This window comes from Brachionichthys hirsutus, chromosome 19, assembly GCF_040956055.1.
Source record: "Brachionichthys hirsutus isolate HB-005 chromosome 19, CSIRO-AGI_Bhir_v1, whole genome shotgun sequence".
Lineage (NCBI taxonomy): Eukaryota > Metazoa > Chordata > Actinopteri > Lophiiformes > Brachionichthyidae > Brachionichthys > Brachionichthys hirsutus.
Window position 1 is genome coordinate 8,695,421 of NC_090915.1, and position 18,219 is coordinate 8,713,639.

The following is an 18,219-nucleotide window of genomic DNA, read 5'->3' on the forward strand; positions in this document are numbered from 1 at the left end:
TGTATGTGTCTAGTGAAATAAAGTCAATGGTCTGATTTGTACAGCGCTTTCAAATTAATCCATGTTAGAACATAACTGTCCAACTTTGGAACTGCCCCATAAAAATGTCTTGGAGTTTGTTTTTTTTGCAATATCCTCTACGCATGTAATTTTATTGGTTTGTGTTCGCTGATAAATTGACAGTAATGACTTCAAGACAAGTAACAAAAGGGTTACAGCGATTCCTCGGCATGAAATCTGCAGCCAGTTTAAACATTTATGTTTCATTTTAAAAGATGTCATGTAATGCCAAAACGTTATGCCAATGATCAAATTATGATGAAGAGAAATGAAAATCACATAAAAAGAAATATTCATTGCCACCCAATGAAAATCATCTATCTTGAGCAGTAGTGATAAAAAAAAAAAATCCAGATAAACTAGATAATAAACAAGTTCTTCATGGATTGAGAAAATTATTTTGTTCAGCTTGTTGTGTAGCCTAATTTAGAAATAACATTTCTTAATTTAACATTTAATAGCTGGAGGTCAATTGATGCAGTTCCTTTGCCAAAAAAAAGAAAAATGCCTTTGTTTTTTTTAAAAACACCAAATCTCCAAAACAGGATGATGGGTTGAATTTTAATTCTCAGCAGTGGACAAGTGTTAGATTAGCCAATAGATCCTTGGCTTTTTACTGCAGGAATGAAGCTTATTTAGCATTTCCCAGTGGCATATAAGCGAACTAAACAAGTCTACAAACACCACGATGATAAGCCATTATTCCACTGATATAAACAAAACCACTGATCACAATATCCCAAAACCCGACCTTTGATGCCATCGCCGGCAAAAAAAATTTTTTTATCCACACATGTGGGATGAGTCATGGAAAATGGGATTTGAACCATCCGAGAAACATATCTGTTTGTTGTGGTGATGGACTAGTCAGTACAAAAGTAACTGAGGGGGGTAGGGGAGAAGTAAGTGGATGGACAAAAAGACAGAAAGAGAGAGACATAGTCGTTGTGTAGACCCACAGCCTCACAACCACATAAACAACCAACAAATGTGGAAAAACATCTAAACACATCCTAACTGGAGTTCAGCTTCCAGAAATATGCCAGTTTCCACTGAGGATGGCACACACATAAACCCACTCCTGTCCTGTGAGGTTCCATCCAAAATAACAACTGTCAAAGCTACTCAAACAATACAAGTTGCACTGAAACATATGCATTTCAACTCGTTTTAGATCAGGGTAGAAGCCCCGTGGTGAGAGACACACGCAGGGATGCAGGCGGAGGCGATGGCTCAGGAATTAATCCACACTTTAGTTCTTGACTGCTTTATATCACTTCGACAAAGATTTAAAACAGGTAAATCATTTATATGTGAAAACGGAGTACACAGAATGCCATTTCCCACCACCCATTGTGAATTACACAACCGCCAATCCTATGAGTTGCATTCAGAAGTAGCTGGACTGGACAGCATACTTTTGCTAATGAGCGTTGAACACAGAAGACTCACGAGAATGGCATTTGGCATTTTCAGATATTTTATTATAGACCAGTCATTGTATTGGATTAGATTCTAAGTTAAGGAAACTTCAAAGTAATATTTGATCCTGAGGGGAACATAAATGTCTGAACCAAAGTTCATGGCAACATTTCGAGTAGTTGTCAAGAAACCCTCTGAATAATAGACGTAAACCTCACTGTGGTATTAAAAGTCAGAGGATAGTAGGTAGGATTCATCCTCTGGAGAACATGGGTTTTTCCCCATGCATTTGTGTATTTGTGGCAGCCCACAACATAATTAATTTTCTATTTTTAGAGCCCCCCACCCCTTCCTCCTTCTCCATCAGTGGCTAAGGCATCTTGTGTTTTCCACACATAAACTTTAGATGGGCAGACCACACAAGTAAAGCCTCAAACGCATATATAGTGATAGATTTTAAACCGCTCCAATAGAATGGTGATATTCACAATCTATTAACAGGTGGACGAGAGCTCATCGATGACTCACAGGGAGTATTGCAAATATAGGATGGACGATCTGGTTTAGGGGCTTTCCCACACAAGATTTATAGTGTGGATGTCATTCTCTATGTCGGAGTATTTAATAGATAGATTTATCTAACTATGACAATGACAAGAATTAAGGATGCATACTTTATTTCCATTTAGGCCGGACGCATATCACATATCATTCACATAGGTTAGCTCTTCTAACCCTTTTCCGTCTCTCCTCTTTTATTCAACTGTCTTTCCTCTTTTCTATCACGTTTACCTTCTTTTTTCTTTAGTATACACTCTTTGTTCATGGCTTTTTGCAGCCTTAGGATAACTACCTGGCACCTTGATAGTTAACAACATGTGCTAGATAAAAACACAGAGGATTCCCTTAATCATTAAAAACCTTTGTAAAGGGATTAAAACACAGACACACTCAGTTTATGTACATGTTGGCCTTAACACCTAACAGGTGGACGGTTTGCATGACATCTTAAATTCATCTGCTGTGTGTCCCCTGCACTTATTCACACATCCATTTAACTCTTTTAACGTGACATTTACTGCTGGTAAAAGTTAATTTTATGTATGTTCGCCAGGTGTCACTAATTAGTAACCGGTGGGGGGGGTTATCAGAGACTGTGAAGCCTTTCCACATAACAGGAGAATTTAGATAGACTATTTCTAGCTTTTGTTATCAGAGCAATCTTGAATAGACAGTGGCAGCTTAGTAGAGCCTCGCAGCACTGATTGATAAAATAGGTTGCTAAGCAGGTAACATGTGTGTGAAACACCTATAGGTGCATGAAACCCCCCCAGCAAGAACACCATGCCCTCTGCAATGTAGACCACACCCTCTACCACACAGACCCCACCCCTAATGATGTCTGCAGCTGACGGCCCACAACTCGCGAGCATTTTTATTATGGCAGAAGAATTCAGCAACTTTCGCAAGTTATGTTATCGGCTCAACAATGTTTTACTCTTGCTGAGGACCAATATGTGTACTTTTGTAAACGCAGTCTTGAATCGTTTACGTAAAGCAAATAGTAGGAAAGTGAATCCGTTCCATTTTATCAATAAGAAACCCTGGATGAAGATGTAAAATAACCATCAGGTGATGCCAAGTTAGGAAGAAAAAGTTATTAGTCCTCCGCGCTGAAGTTTTTGGATAACTTTGGCCTTGGTTTTTTTTTTTACTTCCACTGTCAGATTAATTTTTTGAAAAGTCACCTATATGTGCAAATCAGTTTGGGTGGTCTACTGCAACCTTGCTCAGAGGTCACGATGCCTTGTTTGAGATGATAAGATCACAGATGTCTGCTTCATGTTACATTACTGAGACATTAAGGTTTTCACTGCTCATGTATCTGCATGTAAAGATCAGTTATTATTACTATTCCAATCTTACTTGACAGCTATCATGTCCTCCATCACCATTATTTGTTTGACAAAGAATTTATTTGGCATCGCTGGTTAAATGAAACAAAGAAAAAGTCCAAACTCTAAACACGACAGACAGATCTGCCAAATGAAGAAGAAGCATTAAATTAAAGTCTCAAATATCCATAGTAGGGCTGCACAGGATGGCGGCACTCACATTACTGCAACTGATAGAGAATCACATAACATAGCAATAGTAAAAGCTGCAAGTGTGAAACAACTGATAGCTATTAGTCAAATAAATATATGATGTAAAAAGTATGATTAAACAAATAAGAAATAAATCCCAATGGAGGTGATGCATAAAGCTCCAGCCTTTGTGTTAGTTACAAGAAAATGGAATTATAGGAAGAGACTCATCGCAGCGAAGTCTGAAATTCAGTCATTAGGAGCCGTGCCCTCTGGGTTAAGACGTGTTAAAACAATGGAGGCCTCACAGGAGACGCCTCGGATTCAGATGAAATCTGCAGTGTTTGGAGCTCGCAGGAGTCATCCTACCCGTCCCGACTTCAAACAGAAAAACTGGCTCAAGATTGAAATACTTTCTGTTCTCGCAAGTACTTTTTTTTTTGATACATCGGACAACAAAATACAAGATTTCCGTTGTATTCTTCAGTACAGCGGAAACAGCGTATACACCACGGCTCCATTTTTATAGGTCTCATGCTGTGCTGCTCAGTCGATAACAAAGACCCCGAGGTGTCGGCCACATTCACCCCGCAAAGCCACACTTACACAACAACAGACAGAGTGATGGGCTGCAAACAAACTGGAATTAGCATCTTAATTACTCTAATGGCTAATACGGATAACTTACAGCAGCTTTCAGTGTGAGACCACCGCTGTTAGTGAGTGTTGGGCCGAGCTTTTCTTAATTAAATAAAGGCGGAGCCACACTGTGACATCGCACATGCGCATATCTAAATCGCATCTAGCATCTATCCATTTATCTTCCCACTTTGCTGGAGCCTCTTCCCAGCTTGCTATGAGCAAGAGGTGGGATACACCCTGAATGTGTCGCCAGCACATCACGGGGCCACATAGTAACAGACAACCATTCACGCACACTCACACACTATGGACAATTTGGACTAGAGAAGGTTCTCCCCTTACTGAAGACGAGGTCTGCGGAACGTAACTGTGGTTAAGTGAGGACCGCCTGAAGGCAATCCACCTAATTAGCATGCATTTGGAGGAAACCTGGAGAACCCGGAGAAACTCCACGCAAACACAGGGAAAACATACAAACTCCGCACAGGTAGGATTCAAACGCGGTGCATCCTTGGTATGAGGCGACAGCGCTAACCACTACGCCACCGTGCCGCCCCATTTCATAACAATGAATGGAAAATGCCAGCTGAAACACAGCCGTGGCTGTTCCATCATTTGTAATTACCACCGTCCATGGAATTTCAACCGCAATAAATTGCTGTTTAAAGTAGTACATCAAATGACAGATTCATTAACAACTTTTAACAAATTCCCGTCAACTTGCGGGGGAGGGAGCACATTTTGCCAACGTGTTTTGTACGATGAACTGTATGTTTTGTCATCAGAGGCTTTCTATTTCTTCACACTCTCGGTAATCAATATTTTTATATAAACAGCAGGACGTGCCGCGGCAGAGGTATATTCAAGGAAAACCTGTGCCCACCTTTAAGCAAAGATGTAAAAATAAAAAACAATAGTGTTATTTTATTATTATTATTATCTTAGCCGCTTCCAATCAATTGTGAAATACAAAAACCAATGGGTGAACTAACACGAGAACGTGTTCAGCAGGACAGCAACAAAGCGAGGTGAGTGTTCACTATCACACGAAAAAGTGTTTAATGGGTTCGAACAGAAACTCAGGAGGAACTTTGTGGTGTTTTAGAGGGAAAAACAAAGAAGACACTGAAGAAACTCAAATGCCCTGCAGCTAATGTGTTTGAGATTATTGCCAACACAGCCTGAGTTTATCAACCCCCGCTGCTGACGCGTTACTCATTGTGATGGTTGTAAATTAGAGGTCGTTATACGGTGAAAAGATTTATCTTGTTCTTAATGCCTGGAATGAAATCAAAAAGGTGCATTTCTTCTAGAGATGGTTGAACCAGCAAGTACACATTCATCTCATCACTGATTGGTGAAAAGAAAAGCACAACTCTCCAACCTGTCGCCATCGTGGGTTTTATGTTTTTAGGTTCTAAAATTATTTTTCTAAAGTCACTGGCATTAATCTTTATCAGTAGTTCATGCAGAGATGATCTATTGGCCTTTTTTTCCGCTGAATAGTTTTTCTTTATGACTTCTTGACAAACTTTACACTTGCATTGTATCTCTGGCGTCACATATCCAGATTGATGGAGAGATAATGGCTGAAGGAATGTCAGACATCTAATATGGATCTGTTTGGTCAACAGTCGCAAGGAAATCCGACCACCTCGTTGCCACATGAAACCAGGGACTCTAAGGACGCTGTGAGGACATGTTGGAAATTCAAGGAGAGAGCACACACACACATATGCATGCACTTACAGTACACAGACATGAACACATGCACAGGAAAGCATATATGCACATAAGCATCCATGCATGCACAGACACAAACAATAATAAACTGGCACATGCAATTATACGAACAAATACACATAAGATAATTACCCATCACACTGAAATGAAGTTTTCTCAAATAAAAGCAGAGTGAAAGAAAACCCAAGAACTGTGTGTGAACCAAACAACAGAGACAGACTGGTATGTTTTTTAGTTATGTAACATCTTACTGTGCACCAATAACATAAATCACTTCCTGCAATATGACTAAAAATTGATTTGCCGCTCTGATGCAAAACAAAGTGAGCGGTTTAGCGTGTGCACCGTCTAGTCTACTGTCTGTGGGAATATATCACTTTATTCTATTTCACTGACATCCACTTTTTGCAGTATTAATGAATTAGATTCCATGTTTCCGATTAATATCTCATTTGATGACACTTACTTGGAAAAATTCAGTAGTTCAAAAATGTCCAAACAAATCATCAGTTGTATGGAACGGATATTCTGCCAAGACAATCTGGCATGATATTAAAGTCCTACTCTAAGTACGGATGAGCTTATTAAATTGGAGTACAGGTTATGATTTACTGCTGCGCTTGTCGTCTTTCTGGCTGTGTCTTCCAGAGTATACATTTGATTACTGCGGGCCATCTTTCACTGATGATCACTGAAACCATCGGGTGAATAGTTGGGGTTCCTTCAACCGGGGGAAATTACATTGAATCAGACTTGCTGTCATTGTGCCAGCGTACATTCTATCTTCCACACTGAAACACACATACTCATATATACTCACACATCACCCTACAGGACAATGCTGTCCGAGCATCAGGACCAATCAGAGTTCCCGATCTCCTCTTTCCCCTGATTGACTGGAGGAATGAATCAGATACGTCCAACAGCTTCCAATGCAACAACAACGGCCAACTCCGGTTAGGTGGAGAATACAGGTTACTGTCAGTATTCTCATTTTGCCATCTAACCTCATTATCTATGAGATTCAGACAAATTTTCCTTCCCGGTGTAGGGTTTTACCAAACCCTCTTCCGGTTCTTGTTCTCCATAGTGGGTGCGTAATCAATGAGGAGAATGTGGGTTAAGATTAAGACATTTATATAATTAACAGATCAGTACAGTTAGTTCAGATATCAGCGCTGAGATTCCAACACAGCTCTCGTGCCCGCGCTTCATTGGAATGAAGATGTTTCCCGCTTCGTCCTCACGTCATTCTGTCCCCTGAAGGCGGGACTTTGCCCCAGCCAATCTAAGCCCATGTTCATCTGTGTTGTGTGACATCACTGTTGTGATGCGTGCATTTGAAATCAGTCATTACAATAACAAACTAAACGTGGTGCGTCCCTGTTGTTCTGTCGGCATGTAAACACGTTGTGGAATCCCATCTAATATGGAAATTCCCTACACCGGGCAAACTCTGGGAATGAGTGGCAGCTTGCCTGGCTGGAAAATCTGTACAGCCAGTTTACTGTCCAGGATGTCAAGCTTCACTTGACGTAGTCTACATAACTGAGCCACTTAGCCGTCATCATGCCTGGGACGACGCTGGGTGTGGGAGTTTGGAGATGTTCACACTTTCTGACAGCGTCTGTCCAGCCCAATGAGTTTCGGAGAGTTCGTTGAGCTGTAGATTTATACGCGAGCCCTGGAGTCTCATTTATTGCTCTAAACCTTTTTCCCACAGATCTGCTGATTCAGAAACAAACTGTGTTCAAGTATAAATCGACCAACGAGAGACTATTTCTTCAACAAGGGGTCAAACTGACCTTTAGAAGAATTAAAGACTGAACCCAAAGCTTTAAATCCAAAATGTTAAAGGTTTTTACTCAACGCATTGTAAAATGACGCTGGAAAAGGGTGTCAGATGTGTTGTCTTGGGCCTGATCTTCTTGTTGAATATAGTAACTGGTTAAATAGCCAGCTTTGTTGAGGCTGGTTTAAACTGTTTTACATCGGGGCAGAAGTTCTGTTTGGTTCTGGTCATTGAAATACTTTTGTTCCCGGGAAAAATCAAAAAGTGAATCGCAAATAGCTTGGAAATCTGAACCGCTCCATTCAGTGAGAAAACCACTGTGAGACTGTCAATCTTTGATGTCTTTCAGTTTATAAAAGCTTGATTTGTTTGAGTCTCATTTGTTGTTCCAGTTCATTTGTTTGGATATCAGATCTCGTCTCATGAAGTCCAGCAGATCCCAAGACCCAGGTCGACCGTCAGTTCAAAAGAAAAAAGACCCCCCCCCCCACCACAACTGAAGTAAGGACGTTGTCAAACAGAGGTAATGCCATGAAACCTTTAATGAAAACAGAGTCATGCTTTCGCTTTATAATGACTCTTCTACTGATCTCAGTTTGCATCTCTCAACCCTCCAAGTTCCAGTCCCTCTTCGTCATGAATGAAACAAATGAGCTTCAAACATTCTTTCCCTGTTCTCATAGTCGAACACTGAGACCTGCATTCATGGCCTCTCCACGCACCATTACCCCCAGTGATCGGAGGAAAGAAGCAACACTTTCATTAGCAGGTCTACGCCACTGAGGTGTGGAATGTCCCGCTGGTTCCCCAACAACAGTGACAGAGAAAGTCGGCCTTCATAAGGCCATTGTTGTCCTCAACAAGCTCACTTAGTGTAATGGGCAAGGCTGAACCCGCTCTTCAAAAGACGAGGGGCATAAAGCAAGAATTAGAGCAGTCATGCTCGGCCAGATTAGAGATCTGAGTAAAGAAAGTAGAGTTCATTGTGGTTTGGAAATAAGGAGCTCAATGGGGATAATGCATCGTGGGACACAAAATAAAAATAAAATGGACACATCACCTGTAAAAATCAGATTATATCAAGAAAAAAATTATAATTAAGGCATCTAGGAGCCAAAATATGAAGACTTTTATCATAACTCCACAAAAGCAGAACTTTATTACCAACGTAACAAATGAGACAGTTTTGCCAACTTGTCCTTAACTCCATTTAAAGAATCACTGAGAAGGTGAAAGCAAAGAAACCACATGTGATCGTGTTAGCCATCGGTCACGTCAGGACCTGTTTGAGACGTTTCAAAATAAGAAACCGCCAAATCACAATCAGGAGCTTATAAAAAAGGGGGGGGTCAAAAAATTAATTAATTTGTCAATCAGTTGATTGCTAATCCAGTTGATTTTGGTTGAAAGTCTAAGCAAAAATCTGGTTGCTTCAGATTGAGCTATTCAGAAGGATTACAATAATCTGGGCAGGTGAGAATCTAATTTCTTTATTAATAACAACCTAGACGAGAATCCTCATCCTAGACGACAAATATCTCCAGCGTCTCACTCAGATTGGTCAAGACATACGACGGCGTTGTTCACAAGCGCTCAACGCTGCATCCATTTTCGTCTCGTCTACAGCCAGCTTGCCTTGTGGGTCACCGGTGTGACCGGACGCGTCATAAGCGCATCGCTCGGAGCTCGTCGACAGCTATGAGCGTTGCTGCACGGGTGAAATGATGCACGATAGCGACATCTTGTCATTTCAGTGTGATTCCACTATTTTCCTTCAGCGTGGAAATCAAAGCCAAAGAGAACTGACGGCCCACCGAAGATGAGGATTTACAACCAACTCGGCGAGGAAGATGTCTTTCTGCTGTTTCCCTTTAACAATGAGGACGCTAATTTACAATACATTCCTCAACAACTTTATTTTCCATTTGCCTTTCCTTTTATTTTAAGGACCGTTCCATGCCAGATGCAAATGGCCAGTGAAAACATTGCAGAGACTATTACAGACCATAATAAATATGCTTCTCCAGGCTACGGCCTGATTAAACAGCATTTTCAGTCAAGAATGACAGCTGAGGCGGTCACGTTGTGTCACAAAGAGGGCATCTCACTCGTCACTCTCTGGACGTCTCACAGTTGAGTTGAGCTCAAAGGCTGGACTTGCCCTTTTCAACTGTGTTGCAGAACTGTGGAGAAAAAAAAATGTTTACTGAAATGTTAAGCGAGCTGCTTCCAGCCAGCGGGGTTAATGCATCCATCATGCAGCTGCTGATTGGATTGAAACTCGGTGTGGAAATTATGGGGTGCCAAGCTGTGAGCTGCGTCTGCACGGTGTCAGGGTAAGGGTTTTTCTTGGACACTGGAATTCATTGTTGAGCCTTCAGGGACCTAATTCAACAAAAGCTGAGATGATGAGCGGTTTTCTCTTTATAGCCATGTTCACAAACTCAGTTACCCCCCCCCCACCCCCAACATTTTTTATTTTATATGGATTAATAAACTCCATAAATATATCAGGGGCTACAGATAACTGGAAATGTTGGCCACAATCTGTGATCTGTGGCATTTGTGTTTGCAGACCAGGAAGCTCCTACACTTGATCTGTCAGCACAATTAAAATGGCTTTACTGTCGCCACATCCACCACATTTACACTGTTAAATACGAATCACATTACAGAATCCAAACTTCACTGGGGAGTCAAACAGAGACATTCATCGGTGTGAAATTCAAAGATTGGCTCCAGCAAAATACAAGTCACCGATTCAAAGCATTTTGGCAAAAGTCACCGATTGTGAGAAAAAGTCAGCATTCATCTAAAAGACTGGTCGTAATTTAAAAAACAACACCAGAAATTGCATCTGCTTGGTCGATTATGACGTGAACAAAGCATCTGAGGAACCAATGACTATTATAAATTATTTACATTATGCGAAAAGTCTCCATCGCCACAGTTTATTGATGTCACTCACTGCAAACGATTGTTAACTCTAACAAATGCTTGAAGTGTTTATCGAGACATAAACATTGCCATGGGAGTTTGATTTCTCGTAAACGCCCAATGCAAAGGACATAAACAAATCGCCTAATTAGTAGCCTAATTTCACATCTGACTGCTTATGTATGCTGTGCAATAACTGACATCCATCGGCTTCCCTGTACACCTGCAGAGAATAACAGCGCTAATAAAAGTGATGCCGGGTGGTTTGGCAGAGACTTAAAGTCTGAGGGCGCCAACAAGACCTGCTTTAAAATAACACTTTGAGCTTCTGGGCGTTAAGGGAAATGGTCAGGTATAATCCTTCGAGCTCCTGACCAGCATTAGCTGAAATTCCTCAATAATATGAAACATGGTTTCATAGCGACTCCTGATTTTGAGAGGTTTTGTAATGCTGAAGGGGTCACAGACAGACAGGCAAGCAGAGAGACAGACAGGCTGACAGACAGACATGTGAACTTAAGCATGATTTCAGAACAAGGTTCCTTTTTGCTTGTCATTTTAGGCTTGAGTCATTAGGATCCATTTTTTTCTTTAATAACAAAGACCATGGTGAAGCACGCTTCAGTGTTTGTACAGCTGATTTTTAACAGCACACCTTTCTCCACTTGACTAAGCTACAGGAAAAAGAGGAAAAGGTAAAACTGCAGGCCTCTGACAACGTGTGCATCTGGTGTTTCTCGTAGGAATTACACGTCTTAGTCTCTACAGACTGATTACTTTCCAAATATCGGATTTGACATTGAGTTTATTGAAAGACATTTTAAAGTGCAAAAGTGGAAAATTCAGCAGCTGTTGGCTCAGAGGCAGCGATCGAGGAGGCTTTTCAGAATTCCATCTCAGCTCAGATAGGGACAGAAAATGAGTCGGAATGTCGGAAATATGTGCCCAAAATGTAAAATATGTGGAAGTCACAAGGATGTGATCGATCCGACTCAAAGCTACACATAGAACTAAATAGGTTTGTTTGATTTTACATTTGTTTTCTAACCTTTATCAAATTGCATGTCAGTGTCACAACCTCAACCTGAAAACATGCGTGCTGAAAGCGGAGCCCCTAAGAGTGTTTTTAAACTCAAATTAATAAAAGAAAGTTGATGCAAAGTGCTAATAGTCACGCATCTAAAAGATCATAGAACTCTACTCTATAGAAATCAACTAAGAAGACATACACAATGTGTAAAACAAACCGGATGATATCACAGTGATGTCACATGTCAGATATATCGCAATCATTTAGAAAGTCCAAAGGACTTTCTAAATGTTCATCTTCCACCACATCGTAGATGAAGCAAGTGTTGAACACCAAGAGGTTGAAGTAGGAGTAGCTTTTAGCACCCGAAATGGCAAAAATGTTGATTACTTTTTATCTGTATGCGAATAAAACTCAAAATGACCCGTGTTTTTTTTTTTATCACAATACATTTTGAAGGAAAAGAGGATAATTTTTACAAATATCCTCATTCAAGTTATTCACTTTATGCACCCTATCCCAATAACCAATCACAGTCGCGTTCACACCTATGGTAAATTGTGTTGCCCGGAGAACGCGGCAGGAACCCATTCAGACACGGAGAGAACGTGCAACAAACTCCACACAGAGAAGTCCCAGGTCTTTGTGTGGTTTACGAGCCACAACCTTCTTGCTGTGAGGAAACCCACTGCACCTCAATAATATCACGCAAGAACAGACCAAACACACTGCGAACGGAATCAGCGTTGACTGTAAGATCTGTGAATGGTGATGCCTTCACTTACCGATGGATATTTGTGCTCATTTTCAATGGCAACAACTACAAATCTAACCAAAAACGTCTCTTTTTTTCATTCATTCATCCGCCTCTATAAGCTTCAAGCACAACTGAACAGAAGTTGATTCTAGACTAATTCCACTGTCACGCAGAAACACAGCTGTGAATGTGTAAAAGCAAAAGCAGGCAGACGCGACAGTTCCAAACTCACCTGGGAGAAGTTAAGCCCATTTAGCGGATGACACTGTTCCTCCACCTTCTCGACCGCCCCCGTCCTCTTTCTCATCCTCTCTGCCTCCTGGGCCAGATACAAGTCCAGCACCGGCACCCCTCGTGTCTTAATATCTGCCTCAGTTAATGAATTCACCATCAGCATCACCCAAACCGGCCGCTTCCTCTCCCAGTTCCCAGCAATGGCGTTGAAGAGGTAGTCCGCATAGAGTCCCTTTCCTCTCTGGTCTGGGGTCATCCATGAGGGCATCATGAGTTTAACATACTCGAGATGTCTCTTAAGTCTCCGATAGATGTCCCTGGGCAGGACGTCCTGCAGGTTCTCCCCCTGAGGAAGCAGCTGGCAGCTGGTTAGGGCTAAGATGGTGTAAGGATCCGTAAGGTCCAGCTCAAAATAGATGATGTTGCTCTCCTGGAAGGCCTGCTTGGAGTTTTCAGGAATGAAGTCCCAAACACGCGTGTAGGGAACATGGATTGTACCATAGAAATACGAGGGAGGGTCCCGTTTGATCGTCCACAGGAAGGAGTTTAGGTCGGTTTGCTTGGAGAAAAGAGAAGAAAAGTTCACATGTTACAATGACTTGCTTTCGCAAAAGAAAGAAAAAAACTGACAGCAAACGTTTGAGAAAATGTGACATGGAAATGTTTCTCACGTTTAGTAATCGGATTTGATTCCAGCAGAGCCTAATCAACAACACAACATACTTAACATGAACTAACACCGAGTCTGTCTTACACCAGCGCTCTGTCTGCGAGCGGGTGTTTATTGCACAGCCTGCTAACAGAGTGATAATGGCTTATTAACGGCCCACTTAGGAGCCAAGTGCCAAAGAAGCCATACACAAGTCAGTGATTTTCACACTGGGAGAGGAAGATTCGTTCTTCTTCCTGTCTGGACAGGACTGAGCCGACCTTCAAGGCTCTGTGACAATTAGAATAAAGCTACTGTCAATTAAAAAAAGTGAAACTGAAAGATATTCCAAAAAAGGGACTGTTATTTTATTTATTTGATTCAAAAACATATTTAGACTGTAAATTATATCATTTTCATACAACATGCACACCTGCACGGGAAGCAGGTATTTACCCCGAACTGGAAATGAATCATCCCTTAATTTACTATTTATTATAAAAATAAAAAAAAGACAAACATTCATACAGTACTGTTGTAGAGGCAAGAACCACTGGAGGGGGGGGGGGGGGGGGGGGGCATAATTGTTCTAAAGTCCACAGATTGGACAAAAGGATGCAGTTCATGCTTGAAATGCTTGAAAGGTTGACTCGAGCGTTTCCCTTCACAATGACTTACTTTCCTGTTCAGCTCGCAGACGGCGGAGTCCTTCAGCCGCCACTGGTCTGCTCGGACCAGGGTTAGGGTCAGGATCAGACAGGACTGGATGAACGCGCCCAGCGTGCCTCGCATCATCGCGCCAAGCCCGGTGGCGCGTGTTTCTCAACGTGTTGCGCGATGGACGCACGGATGAAGTCCTACTTCCACAGCTCCGGCTCCGGCTGCGTGCGCTGGAGAGAAACGCGCAGACAAGTCCCCGACAACCCGCCGGACAGAGTCATGCTGGCTGGAGAGGCTGGACGCGGACGCGCCGCCGTCGGTTCACGCGTGCTGGGGGAGAGGGAGAGCTGGTCATTGGAGTCAACGCGGGGGGGGGGTCACATCCAACTCTCGCCGCCGGCCGGGATGCTCGCTCCGCGCCTCCTTCTCGGCATCTCCTTCTCTGCGGTGCGTTTCCAAAGTTTGCGCGAGTTTTACGCCAAAGAGAGCCGGCAGGTCCGCGTCGCGCCGACGTGCCTGCAGCCAAAGCGCGAGAGCAAGTCAGGGCTGTTCTCCTGGTTCTCCTGGTTCTCCGGTTCGAGGAGATGGTTCTGGAAGAAACGACAGACAACTTGCGCTTTCTAGTGTTTAAATCCAAACCATGAGCGCACCCTGCTCCGTCCTCTCTCTCTCTCTCTCTCTCTCTCTCTCTCTCTCTCCCCCCACCTACCCCCTGGGTCGTCCACACACCCCTCCCTGCATTTAAGAGCCCCTCACACACACACATGCGCGACGCACGCGCGCGCACACATTCGTGTCAATAAACAAGGTGAGGAAGCCTATATTAGGACCAACCTGGACCAAGAGCGCAACAGCCTCTACTCGATTAACTGTTATTTTTTGGATGATAATCCTAATTTCATATCTTCTTTTTTGCGCGTCATACTGCAGTTGAGTCATGGTGGCCGACAGACAATCAATCCTGGTTAATTTGTCTTTACAAACATTAACTTGAGAAAATCAGGAACAAACAATGGACGTTATAGAACTCCACTTAAAACAATCTGTGAAACAATTAGCCAGGCAATAACCTCATCATGCTTCACTTCTATCCCCATATATTTAATGATTGCAACATTTATAGGTGAAGTTTCAGATCTTAATTAACCATTCTGCTCTGCATGGTCAAACTCCCGTTTCACACCAGTGCACAGAACACATGTTGCTCTTTGCACATGTGTCATGACTGTATTTTCATTTGGCGCAGATCGAGCGGCCTGGAATGAAGTTTCAGCATCACAAGATGATCTCACAGCTGTAAAGATTTAGTGAAGGTAATATAATAAGGGGAGGAAATTGAAATCAGAAAGTAGAAAAGATGCAGATCATATGTGTGATCAATGTGGAGATAGTCTGCATTCTTGGACCAAAGTGATATACATGCAAGGTAATTTTACGACGGACCGTCACAACGCCCCTTAGTGGAAAGATGTATCGTTGCAACATGTGCTGTTCTGGACTCTGCCTTGTTTAGCCCCTACATGTACCTCATCTGTTCTGCTGTTAACGCTCAATCAAGTTCAGACGGACCATTGATCAACATTATTGACTCTCCGAGCACCAAGTGGTGACAAGGAGGCAAACAGATGGAAGCAAAGACGAAGAGCAGAGAGAGAACAGCAAAAACAAAATACACTGTTTCAAATCACATTATGCAAAATAGCAATCATATTCGCTTTCAACTTTGAATCCGTTTTATCTGTTCACACTGTCTCATCCCTGAACCAGATTAGCAATGCATACAGGGGTTGAATGCTAAGCTTTGTTTGTGCTGCACATCTGTATGACACACCTGTTCTTTATTTCTTTTCTATTACCTCTCTACTTGTTTCCCAGGGGATATCCTCTCTACATCCTCATCCATCTTACATCATCCTCTCTTTAGCTCTGTGCAGCATTAAATCTGTTAGAGCCGAGGTTTGTTAAATACTGCTTTTTTCACCATTATAGTAATTCATAGTGGAACACCGGAGCCAAATATTTGAGATCTTCACTCAAACTAAATGTGGGATCAGTCAGGGTGGGGTCACAACCCCTCAGGGAGACTGAATCTACTAATAAGGGCATCACCCTCTCACATAGTGAAACAAAAATGCTTCCATGCTTTAAAACCATCTGATAGACCAATATAAGAGGTTGATGATAAATCAAAGAAAATCATATTAAAACTGAGCTGAAAAGCTGCTTTTAGTACTTCCGTTACAAATTTAAACCAAAAACAAGTTAAAATATTAGTTCCCTTTGTCTTTTTTAATAGTGATTATATGTTAGTTTTAAGGTGAATGTGTGAATAAATAGTTCACTTCTAGCTTCTCCTTTTTTATTATCTTTATTTGGATGATCCTTAACATGCTTGTAAAACACATTCAAATTCCATAAAACCATCTAAGAACAAATAAAATGACACGAGGAATGATCTACAACCAATATCCCTGCCATATTTTAATGCAGCGCTCCCATTTCATGAAAGGAAATCTGTTTGAAACCAGCTGTGGACTTCAGTGACCCCTGTCAATACTGATAGAGCAGCACATCTGTACATTTCCACTTTAAAGTGGCTTTGTTTGTGAAGATCAAACAGAAGTGGGATCTTCTGAGGGTTTCCGAGCAAACATCTGATTCGACCTCTTTAGAGAATTCTTCAAAAAGGATTTCATAATATGGAAATAGCCACATATGTTTCATTTTATGAAGACTGAAACGTGGACGCATTTGATCCCACCAGGTGACCCGTATGGCTCTGTGCGTCTCTGTGGGGCGGCGTAATTAGAAAATACTTCTTTGTCAAACATTACATAAAGACGTTTTCTAATACTCCTTTCAAGTCTTAACACAAGCCGCGTTTCTGATTGATTAAACCAGAAGTACTGCTCGAAAAACACAGAAAGCTATAAACATAAAGGCCCTATGTATCGGTCTCCGTGGCTTACAAGTGCTTCCAGATTGCTATCTATAGTTTACAGTGTTTGTCTCCACGCACACCCAGTTTCCGCATTCCTGTGTCTTTATAATCCTGAAAGCAGATCACAGGAGACGAGTGGAGCGGACCGCTGGACACATGTAGCTTACGAACGGTCAGATCGCTTTGTAAGCCTTCCAGTAACAGTTTGACTTCATATGACTCAGTTGCACGTACAGATGGTCAGTCATATGGACTTCTGTCAAAGCACATTTACAATCCAACCGAACAGACTTGGCACCAGTACCAGCAATTCATCTGCGTGCAGCGAGCCGATGTCTCACTGTACACGAATGCAGCAATTTGTCTGTCTCCACGGATTGGTCCGAGGTGAGACGTCTCCTCCACGCCGGGATGAGCCAAGAAGACTGCAGTTGTGAAATAAAGTCAAGGCGCACACAGATTATCCTCATCAGGTGTGCAGTCATACTTAAATGGCCTCTTAGACTGTGAGAAATACTCGGCGGCTGGTGCCCCGCTATGTTTTGTACAGAAGCAAGATATAATTTTATATACTAGTGTTTGTTTTTGTTTTTGTTTATGTTTTTGACAAGGCAGGCTGGTTCGGTGTCTGTTTAATTGATTATTTCCCGTCTTTATTCTAACCAAGTGAAGCATCTGCTTACTGTATCTTCATGTTTTGCATACCGATGTGATGCCAGATGCAGTTTGTGCTTCAGTGGTTGCACCAAAAACCCCAAAACACCCCCCCCACATAGTGGCTCTACTTAACATGTAATTCAAGATGTTCAACAACATGGTTTATCCTAATCTGTTATTTGTAGCGGGCCTGTAGCTACAAATCTAAGGGCTATAAAAAAAAAAACCAATTTGTGTACATGTAATTGGCTTTTTAATTTCACTTGCAAGAATATTCTAATGGTTCTCTTTTTCTCTGCAATTAAATAACAATTCAATAACCCCAGAAAAAGCACGACAGGATCATCATCATATATGGAAGTTCAAACAATGCTGGGAATGTCACAGCTCCGATGAATCAATCGGGCATCATGTCTGTTAAAGCAACAGTTTGCATTACATCCAACAAGGCTTGTCTGCTAACATGAACGTGCTTCCACCTCATTAAAACACGAATTAAGAGACCTCCTGAACTAGCGGTTTCTCTTTCACACATTGCACCATGAGATAAATACTGTGTTTGGTTTGGACTGAGTGCGCACATGGAGGACGGTTGCGTAATAATGACT

The 18,219-nt window shown here is 42.0% G+C and overlaps 1 protein-coding gene across 1 annotated transcript in view; it reads right to left on the reverse strand.

Moving 5' to 3' along the window:
* trabd2a (TraB domain containing 2A) overlaps nt 1–14,145 on the reverse strand; it is a 45,909-nt gene extending 31,764 nt beyond the window's left edge. The window contains exons 1-2 of the mRNA XM_068753094.1: nt 14,032–14,145; nt 12,703–13,263 (exon numbers count right to left, since the gene is read on the reverse strand). Coding sequence (XP_068609195.1) covers nt 12,703–13,263; nt 14,032–14,145 — 675 coding nt within the window. The remainder of the gene's footprint in view (nt 1–12,702; nt 13,264–14,031) is intronic.
* Between the last annotated feature and the right edge of the window lie 4,074 nt (nt 14,146–18,219).